Source organism: Heteronotia binoei, chromosome 13 (genome assembly GCF_032191835.1).
Source record: "Heteronotia binoei isolate CCM8104 ecotype False Entrance Well chromosome 13, APGP_CSIRO_Hbin_v1, whole genome shotgun sequence".
In the NCBI taxonomy this organism is placed as follows: Eukaryota; Metazoa; Chordata; class Lepidosauria; order Squamata; family Gekkonidae; genus Heteronotia; species Heteronotia binoei.
The window spans coordinates 1,275,800-1,294,620 of NC_083235.1; the positions used below are offsets into that span (position 1 = coordinate 1,275,800).

The following is an 18,821-nucleotide window of genomic DNA, read 5'->3' on the forward strand; positions in this document are numbered from 1 at the left end:
TGTTATGTGACGCAGAGTGTTGGACTGGAGGGGCCACTGGCCTGATCCAACATAGCTTCTCTTATGTTCTTATGTGACACAGAGTGTTGGACTGGAGGGGCCATTGGCCTGATCCAACAGGGCTTCTCTTATGTTCTTCTGTGACACAGAGTGTTGGACTGGAGGGGCCACTGGCCTGATCCAACAGGGCTTCTCTTATGTTCTTATGGGACACAGAGTGTTGGACTGGAGGGGCCACTGGCCTGATCCAACAGGGCTTCTCTTATGTTCTTATGTGACGCAGAGTGTTGGACTGGAGGGGCCACTGGCCTGATCCAACATGGCTTCTCTTATGTTCTTATGTGACACAGAGTGTTGGACTGGAGGGGCCATTGGCCTGATCCAACAGGGCTTCTCTTATGTTCTTCTGTGACACAGAGTGTTGGACTGGAGGGGCCACTGGCCTGATCCAACAGGGCTTCTCTTATGTTCTTATGGGACACAGAGTGTTGGACTGGAGGGGCCACTGGCCTGATCCAACAGGGCTTCTCTTATGTTCTTATGTGACGCAGAGTGTTGGACTGGAGGGGCCACTGGCCTGATCCAACATGGCTTCTCTTATGTTCTTATGTGACACAGAGTGTTGGACTGGAGGGGCCACTGGCCTGATCCAACAGGGCTTCTCTTATGTAACACAGAGTGTTGGACTGGATGGGCCACTGGCCTGATCCAACATGGCTTCTCTTATGTGACACAGAGTGTTGGACTGGATGAACCACTGGCCTGATCCAACATGTCTTCTCTTATGTTCTTATGTCCTGATGGAGGATTGGCTACATCAGGGGTGTGGGGCTTTTGGAGGATTAATATGGCCTAATATGCAAAGGAGTTTCTGCTACAAAAATGGTGCTGCTGGTGGGACAGGAGATACAGACCCGCAGAGGAATCCCGAAAGGCTATCCTCGCTGTATTCACCTCTGAGAGGTCTGCATATGTTTAGATGTCGCAGGGTATATTTGGGGAGCAGGTTTTTTTTTTAAAAAAAACATAATCTTTGAGGAATTTTATTAGATTCTTGATTCTCGTTTGCCTTCCCTCTTCTCCTTTCCTCCAGAAGGCTCCTGTGTGAAGGAGGCAACATGCTGCTGAATCCAACTCCAGATTCACATGAAATGAACACGAAGCTGCTTCGGTCCCTCAAGGGCCGTGGCTCTCCAGGGTCTCAGGCAGAGGACATCCCTCTCACCTTTTACCTGGGGATGCTGCCACCCGGGGACCAAAGCGGGGGCCTTCTGCAAGCCAAGCAGATGCTCTGCCACACCCACCCACAGCCCCTCTCAATACACTTGCATCTGTCCCTTTGAGCAGACACAGGACGCTGCCTTCTACTGAATCAAACCTTTTGTCTGTCGGAGTCAGTCTCGTCTGCTCAGGTCAGCAGCAGCTCTCCAGGGTCTCAGGTCAAGGTCTTTCCCATCCCCTCCTGCCTGGTCCTTCTTTAAAGCTAGAAATGCCGGGGATTGAGCCTGGACCTTCTGCATGCCAAACAGAGGCTCTGCCACTGAGCCATGGCTCCTCCCCTTCCTCTAGGCCCATGCTGTCACAACTCTGACTCAACGATGCCCGGGTTAATCTGCGCCTCTCAGTGGGGCCCCACGAAGCGCAAACACGCCCTTGCAACCCTCAGCCCCCCAGGACGCCTTTTGCAATCCCGGCGTTGTGCGGCTTCAGCAGAGGACAGAGAAAGCAGTAGAATGAGAGGAGAGGAGAGGGGTGGCGGAGACAGAGAGAAAGGCGGCAGGAGACCTTTGCCAGAACCGACGAGGCGGCGTAGAGCCCTGAGCCCCCCAGCCTTGCCCCCCAATCCCTCCGTGCCCCCCCTAAGAAAATGGCTTCGTTCTCACCTGGTCTGACTCCTGCTAGGACAGGCAACGGGTGGTGGGTGAAAGCCATTCTCGGGGAGGTGGCGTGGGAGGACAGGGCACTGCAGAAATCCAGCTTCCCTGACTTCTTTAAAGAAGCCGGTCCTGGCAAGGAATCAGGGAGAAAGTGCATGGTTTAACAGGGGGAAAGATGGATTAGTATTGCGCCGTGCTCTGCTGCTCTCTCTCACGACCCAGCCTTGCCACGCCAAGACGCATGCCCAAGTGCAGCCCGGGGCTTCATCTGCCGTCAGCCTACGTGTGGGTTGGGGTGTGGGGCGGTGGCTCTCTACCTGTCCTGGAGCAGGCCTGACCCATGGCTGTTTGGCGGAATAGCAGCCGGCCCACAGTCTAAAACTCCACTGAAGCAAACAGCCAAGCAGATGTCAAGACGCCTCCCGCAGCACCATTTATGTTCCCCTTCTGGGCCAACTGCTGATGTCTGGGAATCTGCAGCGAGCCCAGAGAAGTCAAGAGCTTCCTGACCAAACAGCGGCCTTCCTCTCTGCCTTCTCTCACTGCCTATCCATCTGGGCCTGTGGTGGGGAACCTCTTTCATGTCCTCTGGGCCCTAGGAGAGGGCGGCGTCCCTCACTCTGTGATCCCAAGAACCTAGAATCGTGGAGCTGGGTCATCTAGTCCAACACCCTGCACAACGCAGGGAACTCACAAATACAAATACCTCCCCTTAACCTGAACTGATCTACAAGAAGTATTTACCGTGGCTCTGCACAGGCCTTCCTCGGGGTGTTTTCAGGGGTTCTCTCGTAGAAAAGGAGGTGCTGGAGCTCATCTGCATATGCCACATACCACACACACCCGAAGGTGGACTACATTAGATCAGCTCAGCATCTCTCTTGAAACGCTTCTGGCGTTATAATGGTCATAATAAAATCTTACTTCTCTCATACTTTTGAAATTATCTTCTCCTATGTGGCCACAGTGGCATGAGGAAGATTTCCATCTGTCTGCTTTATACGTTTGGGTTATTTTCCTTTTTTTTTTGTGGTGGTGGAAAATATCAGAAAGTTTGTCAGATCTTGGAGTTCAGCAAAATTATCACAGGGGGGTTGAATATTGGAGCCCAAAAGCAAGTATTTGGGGGGGGGGGGGGGAGAAGGGGTTGTTAAGGAAGAAAAAGCACAATAAAATTTAGAAATTTTGGAACTCCACTCCAGTGAGCTCCTGCCCAAAATGAGGCCTGGACTTGAGGTAAATATGAGGCACTTCTGGCCACAGTTAGACCTGGAGTGCAAACCTCCCTTGGAAACTGCCCCTCAACTTCCACGCTGAGGTGTATCAGCAGTTGACAAAAATGCAAGGAAGTCTCAAAGGCAGCTCCAACGTCACTCTGTGGCCCCACACGGTTATGGAAGACCCGACCACAATGCTGCATGGGGGTGCAGCAAGCACGGACATTGGATGGGAAAGGTCTGCCATCCCCAAAGGAGAAACCGCAACCCTTTCTGACTGACGCCACATCTGTTTTCTTTCTCCAACAGAAGGGTTTTTCAGAAGCCATCCCTCACATACCTGGGCTGGCTCCCACTGCCTTCTTCTGACAGTTTCCTCAAATGGCTTCCTTCCAAAACCAACCTGTGCTAAGCTGGCAAGCCTCTGCCTCTTTGCAAATAGCAGCTTCTCCCCAGCATACGAAGAGGTGCCAACTGCTTTCAGCTGCTCCTCTCCGGGGGGGGGGGGGGGGAGGCACGGCTCTCCTTCCCCCAAGACCCACAGAGCTTTCCCCTCAAGAACTTTGCACAGGGACATGCTGACCCCAAGGCACACACCTGCCTTCCTCTCCCTCCGTCCCGCCAGTTCCCAAGTGAAAGTGACAAGAGGGAGAAGGCACAGCCGGGACCTTCCAAGGACTAGGTGGCTTCAAAAGGCTCGGGCAGAATACCACTGCCCCATCATGTGCCCAGTAAGGGGAAAGAAGAAACCCACCCAATAACCGTGAAGTCAGTACAAGGGAAGGAGAAAAACAAATAAACTGTCGTATGGCATTGTGTATAGACTAGCCAGGAGATCTTAAGATTGTCCGGCAGCCACAAGTTCTATCTCCTTTTGGCACTACACACCACTAGAGGGTGAGCTAACCTTGTTTTTTCGGGGGGGGGGGAGAGAGCTCGAAGAGCTGTGACTGGCCCAAGCACACCCAACTGACTTCATGTGGAAGAGGAGTGAGGAATCGAACCCGGTTCTCCAGATTAGAGTGCACCGCTCTTAACCCCTGCACCAAACTGGCTGTCATCGGTACGAGGAGAACCCTGTCGAGGACTGAGGCATGACTGAGCTCCAGGTTACTTTCCAAGCACCACAGCATCCTGGACGACAGGGGAGGTACAACGCATTGCTGGGGCGGGCCCTAGCCCTTCCGGTGCCCTAGGCACCACAGCTCCACCCCCACGCCTACTTGCGCCTAGCTCCACGCCTGCTGCCTACTCATGAGTAGGTGTGGGGGGGGGAGGCAGGCAAGCAAACTAAGCGCCCCCCACCTCAGAGCGCGGTGCGACAAGCCCGGCCCTACTGGCTTCCCTGTGGCCAGCTTCTTACACCTCTTTCAAGAACTAGCTGGAGGAGGCTTCTCCCCCCCCCCCCGCACTGGCTTCTCCCCTCTCCTTTCCGGAACCAGAAGGGAGGGGGAGTGAAACGTCCTCCAGCGCGGTCTTTAAAGAGGAATAAGATGCTGGCCATGTCGAAGCCGGTCGGTCGAGCCTCGGTGCGCTCGGATAGGGGGAGGGGTGGAAAGGCAGGGAGGGAAGGGAAGGGGGAGAGAGGAGCAGGTAGGCAAACTAGGCATTTGTCATGGGCATGGGGGGGAGCCCAATTCGGCGCTTCCTCCCTCCCAGCGCCCTAGGCAAGCACCTAGTGTGCCTAGTGGGCGAGCCGGCCCTGCACATTGCACAATCCCTGATTGGGAGTCATTATGGGAGTGTTTTCTCTCCCCTTCCAGGCTACGACAAATGTATTTGACAAAGGGAGCCTGGACTCACAGAAGCTTATGCCCCCCCCCGCCCCCCCAAAAAACTTGGTGTGAAATCGAGCTGTTCTGCTGCAGACTGACTGATGCTGCTACCCTCTGAAACCCTTCAGGGTACAAACCATCCCGGGCTCTCCAAGGGCAGTGACAATTCTGGAGACGGAATCGGGGTGACAGTTTTGCAGTGGAGGGACAGGACAACCTGCACAGCCTTTTGGACAAGGAGATGGATGAAGACAGGTGGCTGTGGGAAAGGGCCAGAGACCAGGAGCACCTGAAAGACTCAGACCGTTTTCGCACACAGCTCACCACGCACTCACAATCCTGTTCCCTCCGCAGCATCCGGCCGGATTTCCCACCATCTGCGCCGAAGTTACAGGAAGTGCCGCGGCTTTTGCGTAGCAAACGTAAACCGCTAAAACCCTAATGATGTTACCAGCCGTGAAAACCTGAAATCTTCGCTAAAACCCAGTTTACGTTTGCTGTGCAAAAGCAGCGGCACTTCCTGTAACTCCGGCGCAGACGGTGGGAAATCCGACCGGACGCTGCGGAGGGAACAGGATCGTGACTGCGAGGTGAGCTGTGTGCAAAAACGGTATCACAGAATCTGTGGCAGGCGAGCAGCTTTCGTGAGGCACTGTAGTCCCTTCTCCAGATGCCTGAAGGAGAAGCTCCTCCCCTGCCACACACACGGGGTTAGTCCTCCAGGCGCTCCGGGACTCTGGCTCTATGGAAAAGGAGGTTTGTCTTCTCCAGCTGGGGGTGGGAAGGGAGGACTTGAAGGGGAAAACAAGACGGGGAGGGAAGAGGTCACAGGCATTGCCAAAGGATGACCCAGCACTGATTTCTGCAAGGCTCCATTGGCGGGGGGCAGGGGCTGATTCCCCAGTGACAAAAGCACACGGCAACAAGAATGTCAACACGTGTATCCTGGGCAAGAATGGAAGGACATTTCCATGAGTCGTGCGGCGCATCATATGTGCAAGCCTGCGACAACTAGTAATGAATCCAAATAGCTGAACTTTTTTCCATTTAAGTTGCTGAGGAAAGAGCGGAAGGCAATTAAAAAACAACCCCAGTGGAACAGGCTTCCCCCTCGGGAGGTGGTGGGCTCTCCTTCCTTGGAGGTTTTTATACAGAGGCTAGATGGCCATCTGACAGCAATGAAGATCCTGTGAATTTAGGGGGAGGGGTTTGTGAGTTTAGAGCGGTTCCTCAGTGGAACAGGCTTCCTCCTTGTGAGGTGGTGGGCTCTCCTTCCTTGGAGGTTTTTAAACAGAGACTAGAGGGCCCTCTGACAGCAATGAAGATCCTGTGAATTTAGGGGGAGGGGTTTGTGAGTTTAGAGCGGTTCCTCAGTGGAACAGGCTTCCTCCTCGGGAGGTGGTGGGCTCTCCTTCCTTGGAGGTTTCCCAACAGAGGCTAGATGGCCATCTGACAGCAATGAGGATCCTGTGAATTTAGGGGGAGGAGTTTGTGAGTTTAGAGCGGTTCCTCAGTGGAACAGGCTTCCTCCTCGGGAGGTGGTGGGCTCTCCTTCCTTGGAGGTTTTTCAACAGAGGCTAGATGGCCCTCTGACAGCAATGAGGATCCTGTGAATTTAGGGGGAGGAGTTTGTGAGTTTAGAGCGGTTCCTCAGTGGAACAGGCTTCCTCCTCGGGAGGTGGTGGGCTCTCCTTCCTTGGAGGTTTTTCAACAGAGGCTAGATGGCCATCTGACAGCAATGAGGATCCTGTGAATTTAGGGGGAGGAGTTTGTGAGTTTAGAGCGGTTCCTCAGTGGAACAGGCTTCCTCCTCGGGAGGTGGTGGGCTCTCCTTCCTTGGAGGTTTTTCAACAGAGGCTAGATGGCCCTCTGACACCAATGAGGATACTGAGAATTTAGGGGGAGGTGTTTGTGAGTTTTGAGCGGTTCCTCAGTGGAACAGGCTTCCTCCTCGGGAGGTGGTGGGCTCTCCTTCCTTGGAGGTTTTTAAACAGAGACTAGAGGGCCCTCTGACACCAATGAGGATCCTGAGAATTTAGGGGGAGGTGTTTGTGAGTTTTGAGCGGTTCCTCAGTGGAACAGGCTTCCTCCTCGGGAGGTGGTGGGCTCTCCTTCCTTGGAGGTTTTTCAACAGAGGCTAGATGGCCATCTGACAGTGATGAAGATCCTGTGAATTTAGGGGGAGGGGTTTGTGAGTTTAGAGCGGTTCCTCAGTGGAACAGGCTTCCTCGGGAGGTGGTGGGCTCTCCTTCCTTGGAGGTTTTTAAACAGAGGCTGGATGGCCATCTGACAGCAATGAGGATCCTGTGAATTTAGGGGGAGGGGTTTGTGAGTTTAGAGCGGTTCCTCAGTGGAACAGGCTTCCTCCTCGGGTGGGTGGTGGGCTCTCCTTCCATGGAGGTTTTTCAACAGAGGCTAGATGGCCCTCTGACACCAATGAGGATCCTGAGAATTTAGGGGGAGGTGTTTGTGAGTTTAGAGCGGTTCCTCAGTGGAACAGGCTTCCTCCTTGGGAGGTGGTGGGCTCTCCTTCCTTGGAGTTTTTTCAACAGAGGCTAGATGGCCATCTGACAGCAATGAGGATCCTGTGAATTTAGGGGGATGGATTGTGAAGATCCTGCACGGTGCCAATGGCTGAGGCTGATGGGAGTTGTAGGCAAAAAACATCTGGAGAGCCAACATTCCCTACCCCTGGACTAGATGAACATATACGAACATATGAAACTGCCTTATACTGAATCAGACCCTCAGCCCATGAAAGCCAGTATTGTCTACTCAGATTGGCAAGGCCGGCAGTGGGAGTAGGTGGCAGCCTGGGGTGCTACCCCGCCTGGGGGTGCCATAAGGCGCCCCCTTACCCACACAGAGTGCTCCTCCAACCCTGCCTTGAAGGGAGTGCTTTCCCTCTGCAATAAGCTCAGTGTGCTGTTTTAGCGACGCTAATCACTTTTGACTGGCGCCGCTAAAACAGCATGCTGCACTTACTGCAGTTCACGTGATCTGGACACTCGATATAGCCCAAAACTGCATTGGCCTTTTTAGCCACCGCATCACGCAGTTGACTCATGTTCAGCGCATGGCCCACTAAGACCCCGAGATCCTTTCTGCATTGTGTGTGGAAAGTGCCTCTTCTGCCAGTCAGCCTCCTGGCTCCACCCCCAAAGTCCCCAGATATTTCTTGAATTGGACTCGGCAACCCTAAACTGAAGTTTAAAAGAGAAATATATGTGGGTCTGAAACTCCACTTAATCGGTCCTGACAAAAGGCTTTAAAGTATTAAGTCCTCCTCATCATCAAAATATAGACCCAAGGAGAGCCAGTGTGGTGTCGTGGTTAAGAGCGGCGGACTCCAGTCTGGAGAACTGGTTTTGCTTCTCTTCTCCGCTCCTCACACGAAGCTTGTGGGGTGACCTTCGGCCAGTCACGGTTCTCTCACCCCCACCTGCCTCACAAGGTGCCTGTTGTGGGGAGAGGAAGGGAAGGGGTTGTTAGCTGCCTTTACCACAGGGTGAAGAAAAGCAGAGTATAAATCCCAACTCTTCTTCCGCTTTGCAGAGAGAATAGCTCTCTCCTGTGGGAGATGCCTCCGGAAAGTCCACATGCAGCCCATGAGTCTTCTCTTGCCCTTGCCACTCACTCACTGGGGCTTTCATCATGGCTAACAGGAATGGTTCGGCCTATGACTTTAAGCCATCTGGGATAAGGGCCATCACTCCGAAGGAAAGGAATTCTGTCCACTATTAAGTACCATATGAGTCCTTTCATCTGTCCTGAGTCTGCTGTCTGTCAACTTTGCTAGGCTATACTAATGTTATAGTACAAAGATTAAAAATTCTCCCTCTCACAGATTCCCAGAGTTGGAAGGGTCCATAGAGGCCATCTAGTCCACCCCCTGCTCAATGCAGGATCAGCCTGGAGTGCCCAGCCACTGCTTCAAGACTGCCAGTGAGGGGGAGCTCACCACCTCCCTCGGGAGCTAATTCTACTGCTGAACAGCTCTTTGACCAATTTCGCACTTGGCTTGTTCTGGTCAAGGAGCCCTTTTCCCCCTGGTGCTTCTCTCCGATTCTGCACAAGCTGCCATGGGGCAAGCAAGATCCTCTGAAAACCAGTTTCTGCTTGCCATGGGAAAGAGGCGGGGCGAGTTGCAGCCCCGCAGCAACTTGTGCAAAATCAGCCGGGGGGGGGGGAAGGGCTCTGAGACCGTGTCACGACTCAGGGGGCTCTTACCAATTGCTGCCACCACTCTGGGTTAAGGGTTCTCCTTGAGAAGGCCCAGAGTACCCTCCCAAGACCTTCAGGCCTCCTGCAGCCAAATAATAGGCGTGAGGACCAGGCAGAGTGAACAACAACAAAAAGGTTTTATTTTAAAAGAGAAGTTCAGTGCAACACAAACAAACAAGGTGCACTGAAGAGTAAAGGGGTGAAGGGAAAATAACCAAATGCCCTAACGTGTCTCTCTCTATACAGTCCCTACTGTCTCAGTCAGACCTGGGTGTACTCACCCTTCCTCTAAGGGTGAGGGGTCTCTTCCTTGCAGCAGCCTCCTAGGAAAAGAACACCCACTTCCTGGGCTTGGCCCTTTTATGTCCTCCTCCCACGCCCCACCCCTCCCTGAGCCAGTTTTCCTCCAAAACCTGGCTACCCAATCAGAGGGACAGAGGGGATCCTGGGAGATGTAGGCTTTTTCCAGTAACTCCTAAGCAGGCTTCCCTGGGGCCTGCAGGCCTCGCTAGGCCTAGGATCATGACAGACCGGAACAAGCGTAGTTAGAAATTGGTCTTACTGTAAAAAGAGTTTTCCTACTACCCAGCCAGAACCTTCCCATCCTTATTTTAAACCCATGATTGCAGTCCTCTCTTGACTATTTCCACATCACATATGAATATGTCTAATTCTCATATCTGCCAAATCTACTCAAATCTGGAGGCTGGAGCAGTGAAAGGATGGGGTGGAGCATTCCACAAATCTGAAAAATGCCCCAGGGTTTGCAGGAACTCTGAAATGGGGCAGTGAAAAGGTTGATGGATTGGTAGAAGGAAGGAGAGGAGGAAGCGGGAGAAGACAAGGATACGGAGCTTGCCAGAAGGAGGGAGAAGAGGAAATAGTGCAGGGAAAGTGATATGGAAGGAACTCAGGTGCCCTTCCCAAGTCTAGCAGCTCCTCCACTGTGCAGCCGGGCCTGGGTTTGTGGGCACCGCACCACTAGGACAACAGTTTTCCTATGCAGAAGCTGCCAAGGGTAGGGAAGGAGGGAAAACTGAAGATGGGGTGGGATAAAGGTAGGTTTGTTGGTGGACAAGAAAGATAGAAGGAGGCGGGGAAATGGGAGAAGCTTTGGGGAGAAGGAAGAAGAAGAAGAAGATGATGATATTGGGTTTGTATCCCACCCTTCACTCTGAATCTCAGAGTCTCAGAGCGGCTCACAATCTCCTCTACTTTCCTCCCCCACAGCAGACACCCTGCGAGGTAGGTGGGGCTGAGAGAGCTCTCCCAGAAGCTGCCCTTTCAAGGACAACTACTAGAGCTGTGGCTGACCCAAGGCCATTCCAGCAGCTGCAAGTGGAGGAGTGGGGAATTCAGCCTGGTTCTCCCAGATAAGAGTCCACACACTTAACCACTACACCAAAGCAATATGATGCTCTCCACAAGTCCTTGCAGAGCCCCACTTATTAAATCTGTAACCATCTTGCTTCCTTGGTAATCCATTTGCCTACAGTAAAAACCTCCAAGGTGCTCCAAAGCCCAGGCCCTTTCGGAAGCCCGTGCCTGCACCAGTGAAGTCCGCAGAACAAACGGTTTCAAAAAGGGGCTGGGGTCGGCTGAAGAGACAAAAGGCCCTTCTGTGAGATGCAGGCAGCCACTGAAGCAGAAGACCGAAGAGGAGCGGAGTGCAGAGATCAGTCCCTAATTTGGGGCTGGGACATCTTATCCCTCTTACAATCAACCTCTTCTCAAAAGAGACCATTCAGGTTCAGCCAAAAGTGAAACCGGTAGGAAAGGCCCTATTCAAGTATTATCGGGATATCAAATTCTGCTCGGCTTGTCGTTTGATCAGAGCTCAGGGCTATGAAAGCAGACCGGGGGTGGGGGGGAGGTGGTCCATGGAAATCCAAGGCCCTGGGCACCCCCTTCCAGCTCCAGCTTTCAGAGTATTTAAGATGACAACAAGCTAGGGTTGCCAATCCCCAGGTGGGGGCAGGGGATCCACTGATTTGGAGACCCTCCCCCCGCTTCAGGGTCGTCAGAAAGCGGGGGGAGGGGAGGGAAATGTCTGCTGGGAACTCTATTATTCCCTAGGGAGATTTATTCCCATAGAAAATCATGGAGAATTGATCCACGGGTATCCGAGGCTCTGGGGGGGCTGTTTGTTGGGGTAGAGGCACCGAATTTTCATCTAGTGCCTCTCCCCCAAATAATCCCCAAGTTTCAAAAATATTGGACCAGGGGGTCCAATTCTATGAGCCCCAAAAGAAGGTGCCCCTATCCTTCATTATTTCCTATGTAAGGAAGGAATTGAAAAGGTGTGTGGTCCCTTTAAACGTGATGGCCAGAACTCCCTTTGGAGTTCAATTATGCTTGTCACAGCCTTGATCTTGGCTCCACCCCTAATGTTTCCTGGGTCCACCCCCAAAGTCTCCTGGCTCCACCCCCAAAGTCCCCAGATATTTCTTGAATTGGACTTGGCAACCCTGCAACAAGCTCGCTAGTCTCCTAGACCTCCAGCCTCAGAGTCTGTCCTCTGTGTGGCGTATTTAATGAGGGATGGAGTTTCCCCAATTTCATCCTACTTCCCAGCTTCCGCGATTAGTTGACTATTAGCAGTTCTTTCTGGTAAAGGTGGGGCAGGTGCAGCCGATGAAGGCGGTTTGGGCAGGCAGGCAAGGCGAGAGAAGAAGAACCAAGGACAGGGTCGTGCAGGGGGGACCATGGACTGGGAAGCAGAAATGCAAACCCCAGGTGTGAACAAGCAGGCACAATGCGATCCCCAGAGGGGGCAAGAGATGATTACACAAACTTACAAAAGCCATTCCTGCCATATGCTGTGTGGCTGGAGAGAACCTAAGTGAGGTCTAGGGAGCCCAAACTCAACTCTCTCTTTTTAAAATAGCAAGCTTGTAGTTTGGCCCTTTTAATGCAGCTGATGCCCCTGCCAGCCTCCCCCCCTCCCCCGTACACTGGGACCGATTTTCCACCAGCCTTACGCCGCTCTCACACTCCTCTGCAACGGTTCCGTCGGATTTCACCCTCTCTGCCCCGGGGCTGCAACTAGCTTCGCCTTTTTCACACGGCAAACAGAAACTGGCTTTTAGAGGATCTCGTTTGCCGCGCGAAAGAGGCGGAGCAAGTTGCAGCCTCGGGGCAGCTTATGCGAAATCCGACAGAAATCTTCCCCGCGGAGAAGAGGAGAGTGAGAGCGAGGTAAGGCGAGTGGGGAATCGGTGTGGCTCATCTGAAGGTGCCTGCAACTTGTACTGGGTCCCTTTCCCCTTTTTAAGTTCTCATTGGCCAAACTGAATAGCTTCAAAAAACATAACAGGGGGGTTTTCAAACCACCAAGAACGCCAAAGTCCTTGGAGTAGAGAGTGACCAGGGCCGGATTAACAATTAGGCCAAGTAGGCACCGGCCTATGGACCCCCAAGCCTTTAGGGGCCCCAGGCTGGCTCCCCCCCCCCAGTTTCCCCCCTGCTTGCAGCCCTGCCAGCCTGCCCGTTCAGCCAGCAACTGAGCCACTCTTTGCCCGACTTGCCTGGTGCAGCTGCTCCCGGAGTCATCACCAAGTTTGCCTCTCTCTGCCTCTCCCCCACAGCTTTGTCAAGGGGGCTTTTGAGAAGGGGTCTGCAGGCTGCAGCAGGGCTCCGAGATAATTTGTGAGCCCCCCCCCCCAAGATTTTGACTGCCTAGGGGCCTCCATGGGGTTTAATCTGGCACTGAGAGTGACCAAATCTGAACTCGCAACAGGCAAAATCATAAGTGTGTTTGGGGTAGGGAAAAACAACAACAACTGGTGGCAGACCTGGAAACAATGCACACCCCGTCGATGGCAGCAATCTGGTCACACGTCCCCCAAGTTTACTGAAATGTTCAGACCAAGGGGGTGGGGGGCTTCTCAGCTCACCCAAGGGCAGCTGTTCTGTGAGTAATTTTCCTGTTTTCTTCCTAGCTTCTGCATTTGATGTCCACATTCCCTCCCAGATATCAGTATGTGTCTGCTAATGCATCAAACTCCTTTTTCAATCTGGGAGCAACTTCACCCTACGCACCACCAAAGGAGGGGCAAAAATAGCCCACCCCCAAAATGGAATTGGATGCCTAAAAGGTTGATGGTAAATGCATGTTTAAAAAGGGCTAAGCAACCAACCAATGGAATCAGAACAATGAAATCCTTCACCCACAGTGGGCATGTGTGTACCGCATACACAGTGTGGGCAAAGGAACTGCTGCATTCAGTATGAATATATTATCTCACATTCTCTCGGGTGTGGCTGTAAAGATCCGTCTCCAGGCACTGATACTCCCACGGAGTTGTTCTGCGCCACAGGAATTATTTTGGAATGCATGCACGTGACCTTAAAAAGTTAACTGGAATACGGATTCCTTCATATAGCATGGATGTGGAATTAAATGGAGACCACTGAAGAAGGTCTTTGCAGCCGAAACGTGTCTGGTCTGACTTTGTTGGCTCGCTGTTTCCAAGCAGCGCCACCAGGGCCGGTGCTAGGGCTTCTACCGCTCAAGGCAGCCCCCTGTGCAGCGCCCCCCCCCTCAGTAAAATGAAAGATCACCGCTGCAATATGACATCAAAAGTGACATCAAAAGCAGGCAAAGGACGGGGAGAGCCGAGACTTGCATACCGCGCTCCTGCAAGGAGAGCGGTAAGCAAGCCCCGCCCCCCAGGTTCTTGCTTTCAGGAAGCCTGATCGGGGGTGGGGAGAGCTGAGGCTGGCGTATCTCTCCCTGTCAGACGGCTGGATGGTCTCTCCAGCTGTTCGCCGGAGCCCCACAGCTGTGCCACTTAATTGGTGATCTGTTGAGCGGGCTGAGAGCGCAGTACACAAGCCCTTGCAGGAGTGCGGTACGCAAGCCCTTGTAGGAGTGCGGTATGCAAGCCCTTGTAGGAGCATCAGTCAATCTATCAGGTCCACTATTGCCAATGCCTACCCAGACTGGCAGCTGCTCTCTAGGGTCTTTCCCATCACCTCCTGCTGGTCTTTCAACTGGAGATGCCGGGGATTGAACCTGGGACCTTCTGCATGCCAAGCACAGGCTCTGCCACTGAGCCACAGCCCCTCTCCAGGGTTCTCCAGGGTCTCAGGCCGAGGTCTTTTCCGTCACCTACTGCTTAGTCCTTTCAACCGGAAGATGCCAGGGACCTTCTGCATGCTGAGCAGAAGCTGAGCCACGACCATTTCCCCCTCCTCCCCTGTATTCTCCCAGCAACAGCCCTGTGAGGTTGCTTCGGCTGAGTGAATGTGACTGACCCCAGGTCACCAACCTGGAGAGCTTTATGGGAGGAGGGGGGCATGAACCTCCTAGATCTCAGCCTGACACTGACCATGAGAGAACTCGGCCTCTTCAGCGAGTGGCTGATACCTGAAACAGGAACGTTTTGGTCCTTACCTAACACTGTCAAGACAGTGCGCGATTGCAATAAAAAAGGCCAATGCCATGCTGGGAATTATTAGGAAGGGAATTGAAAACAAATCAGCCAGTATCATAATGCCCCTGTATAAATCGATGGTGCGGCCTCAGTTGGAATACTGTGTACAATTCTGGCCACTGCATCTCAAAAAGGATATTATAGATATTATAGCATTAGGAAAAGGGCAACTAGTGGGGCTCTTTAGCTTGGAGAAACGTCAACTGCGGGGTGACATGATAGAGGTTTACAAGATTATGCATGGGATGGAGAAAGTAGAGAAATAAACACTTTTCTTCCTTTCTCACAATATGAGAACTCGTGGGCATTCGATGAAATTGCTGAGCAGTCAGGTTAAAATGGATAAAAGGAAATCCTTCTTCACCCAAAGGGTGATTAACATGTGGAATTCACTGCCACAGGCGGTGCAAGCATAGCCAGCTTCAAGAGGGGATTGGATAAGCATATGGAGCAGAGATCCATCAGTGGCTATTAGCCACAGCTTATTGTTGGAGCTTTCAGTCTGGGGCAGTGATTCTCTATTCTTGGCGCTTGGGGGGGGGGGGGCAAGAGTGGGAGGACTTCTAGTGTCCTGGCCCCACCAGTGGACCTCCTGATGGCACCTGGTGTTTTTGGCCACTGTGTGACACAGAGTATTAGACAGGATGGGCCTTTGGCCTGATCCAACATGGCTTCTCTTATGTTCTTATGTGACATAGAGTGCTGGACTGGACGGGCCATTGGCCTGATCCAACATGGCTTGTTTTATGTTCTTGTGTCAGGGGCAGAGATGCTCTGTATTCTTGGTGCTTGGGTGGGGGAGGGCACAGTGGGAGGGCTTCTAGTGTCCTGGCCCCACTGGTGGACCTCCTGATGGCACCTGGTGTTTTTGGTCCCTGTGTGACACTGAGTGTTGGACTGGATGGGCCACTGGCCTGATCCAACATGGCTTCTCTTATGTTCTTATGTCTGGGGCAGTGATGCTCTGTATTCTTGGTGCTTGGGTGGGGGAGGGCACAGTGGGAGGGCTTCTAGTGTCCTGGCCCCACTGGTGGACCTCCTGCTGGCACCTGGTGTTTTTGGTTCCTGTGTGACACTGAGTGTTGGACTGGATGGGCCACTGGCGTGATCCAACATGGCTTCTCTTATGTTCTCCCTCCCTGTCTCGCACACAGAGCCAAGTCTCCCATCTTTGATTAAGGTCAAGAAACCTTTTGTTGAGGGGGGGGGCAGGGCGTTTGTAATCCCCACTTGCCAGACGGCACGGAGCTTTACCGGGAGCCCTCTGATGAATTGGTGCACCTGTTCTTGTTGCGGGGCTTGGGGAGGGGTGGGGGGACCGACCCTCCCTCTGGTCCTGGGAAGCAAAGATGCCTCCAGGAGGTTGGTTCACCACCCCTGATGACTGCGAAGCAAGCTGACGGGTGTCCCGGAAGCCATTTGGGCGGCCTCTCTGGGAAAGGGCTGCTGCTGCTGCCGCCGCCTGCGTAATTCAGTGCAATCTGGCATTTCGGCAGCAGGCGAGGGGGCCTGGGAGAGAACAGCCACCCTCCTCCCCCCCCCCGCCTGTTATCTCCTGCCAGCTGCCAAACACCTGATACCTGGGCCTGGGGAGGGGGAGGGGGGCTGCCAGCCAGCTGTGAACACCTGTCCCTGTCAGACGGCTGGATGGTCTCTCCAGCTGTTCGCTGGAGCCCCACAGCTGTGCCACTTAATTGGCGATTTGTTGAGAGGGCTGAGAACAAAACTCAACCAGACAAAGGGGAAGGGGGGGCCAAGGCGCCGGAAGACAACCTGTTCCCAGCCAGGAGGCTTTGGAAGGCAGGCGGAGCAGGCAGGATGACAGCAACTCCCTCCCCCCCCCTCCCCACAGCAGCCCCCAGGTGCAGAGCTGAGGCAGGCAGGCAGGCACAGGCCCCTTCTGCAGACCTGCAGTGAAGAAGGCCCCGCTCCAGAAGGGGGGGCGGGAGCTGCAGAGAGCAGAAGGAGCCTGAGGGAGGGAAGGGCACAGGGAGGAACACAAGACCAACCGCCCCCAGGGCAGCGTTGCCAATCTCCAGGTGGAGGCCAGAGATCTCCTAGTATTCCCACTGGCCTCCAAACTCCACGGGTCACCTAAGGGTCATCTTCTCATGGAAAACTTTCATTCCACTTCTGCTGCAGAACACAGCTGCTTCTGAAGGTGGACCGGAGGGCCTGACACATTGCTGAGGTCCTCCCCCTCCTGGTTGCAACCTGCAAATCCCCAGGGAGCTCCAGATCCTACCAGGGCCCCAGCTACCTGGAAGCACCAGATTGCACGGCATTCTGCAAGCACCAGAGAGGCAGCCTGAGTGGCTCAGTACGGCCAGCAGTGCTGAAATCCTGGGGGGCCCCTCGCAAATGATCTCAGAGCCTGAGGGCCTGCCCCACCACCCACAGCCCCTGCTGCAGCTGCTTCAAAGCCCCTTGGGCTAAGTTATGGGGGAGAGGCAGAGAGAGGCAAACTTGGTGATGGCACCAGCAGCAGCCGCACCAGGCAAGTCGGGCAAAGAGCAGCTCAGTAGCTGGCTGCACATGCAGGATGGGAGGGGGGGAGCAGCCCGAGGCCCCTAAAGGCATGTGCCAGTGCCTATTTAGCCAAATTGTTAATCCAGCTCTGGTTGCCAGATCTGTTTGGAAAATACTTGGTGACTTTGGGGGTGGATCCGAAATAGAGCGGGGTTTGGAGAGGGGCGGGGCCTCAGCAGGGCACAATGTTGTAGCATCCCCCCTTCCAAGCAGCTCTTTTCTCCAGGGGAGCTGATCTCTGCCACCTGTTACTCGGTGGTAAGAGCGGGAGCTCTCCAGGTCCCACCTGGAGGCTGTACAATCCACAAAGAGAATCACAGTAATTATAGGCAGAGAAATCCAAAGCACAAGGCTTTCCGTGAAAACCAGCCTCCGTACAACCAACAAACTCACCAAACAATTCAACAATTACAAAAGCATGTATTGGTTCATGATAGACCACACAATTAGTCCTTAGCAAAATAGGGAAGGTGTTCACCAAGAATCAATCCAGTCTTTATAGCAATCATTGCTCAGTTCATTCCAAGGAGTCCTGGTGAAATAGTTGTGCAATTGATTAATGTTTCTCAGTACATGCAGCCAGCAATGCAAAAGGTTGAAAAGAACAAGGTCGTACTGGAACTCTTGTTTCACACAGGCTTCTTCGAGCTGCAAAAATCCTTTTTACAACATTTTCATACCCTGGGCAAAAAACGCCATCCCATTGCAGTGTTGAGAGGCACTTGAATAAGCCTGTGCGAAACAAGGGTTCCAGTACGACCTTGTTCTTTTCAACCTTTTGGATTGCTGGCTGCATGTATTGAGCAATGATTGCTATAAAGACTGGATTGATTCTTGGTGAACACCTTCCCTATTTTGCTAAGGACTAATTGTGTGGTCTATCATGAACTAACACATGCTTTTGTAATCGCTGAATTGTTTGGTGAGTTTGTTGGTTGTACGAAGGCTGGTTTTCACGGAAAGCCTTGTGCTTTGGATTTCTCTGCCCACCTGGAGGCTGGCAACCCAGTGCTCCTGAGCCTAAACACCTGTCAGGCCCTGGAAGTGAAGATGCCCCTTCTGCTCCTCTCAGCCCACCTGGGAACAATTGGGGGGTGGTGGTCTTCAGCAATGGCCATCCTTCTCAAGGCAAAGGCCGGCTGCCAATGTTGTCCAGCTCCCAGCTTAAGTTGGCAGCTCTGAGCTGGGAAATTCCTGAAGTTTTATCTTTTTTTGGGGGGTGGGGGGGGAGTTGAGCCTGGGGAGGGTGGGTTTGTGGAGGACAGGGACCTCAGTGGGGTACAATGTCAGAGTCCGTCCACCAAAGCAGCTGTTCTCTCCAGGGGCACTGTAATCTGGAGACAAGCTATAATTCCAGGAGATCTCCAGGCCCCACCTGGAGGCTGGCGACCCTGCTTCCCAGTGGGGAAGCGGGCCTCCTCAAGAGGAGCTGATCCTCCTTGCCTCTCCTGGCTCTTGGCTAGAACTGGATTGATTGGCCTGATTCTGCGCAGCCCTTTCAGACCTTCGCTCTCTTCTTCGCAATGTCCAGCACAAAGGGCTCTGCAAGGCACTGGCACTCCAGAGCAGAAAGGGAGCTTACAGCTCAACCTTCTCCCAAGGCTGAACCGCTCTGTTTCCGGAAGCCCTTCTTACCACGGAGGGACCTGCTGGTTTGAAAAGGCTTGTGGCTCTCCTGCCCGTCCAGCAACAGCTGGCCAAAAGTGTCCAGTTGCTGGGCCGGTCGGGCATGCATTTGGAGGGGCTGTGACGTTCAACTGA

At 53.4% G+C, this 18,821-nt stretch overlaps 2 protein-coding genes across 10 annotated transcripts in view; both read right to left on the reverse strand.

Annotated features, from left to right (window-relative positions):
* The window catches only part of ELOF1 (elongation factor 1), a 334,935-nt gene that overhangs the window by 179,504 nt on the left and 136,610 nt on the right, over positions 1-18,821 (reverse strand). The gene's annotated exons all lie outside the window — the stretch shown is intronic.
* Positions 1-18,821, reverse strand: part of NFIX (nuclear factor I X) — a 317,800-nt gene that overhangs the window by 33,184 nt on the left and 265,795 nt on the right. For 5 of the 9 annotated variants that reach the window (XM_060252520.1, XM_060252519.1, XM_060252523.1 and 2 more), the window contains exon 7: positions 1,884-2,006. The exons of the other annotated variants lie outside the window; for them this stretch is intronic. In XM_060252520.1, coding sequence (XP_060108503.1) covers positions 1,884-2,006 — 123 coding nt within the window. The remainder of the gene's footprint in view (positions 1-1,883; positions 2,007-18,821) is intronic. 9 annotated transcript variants of the gene reach the window in all.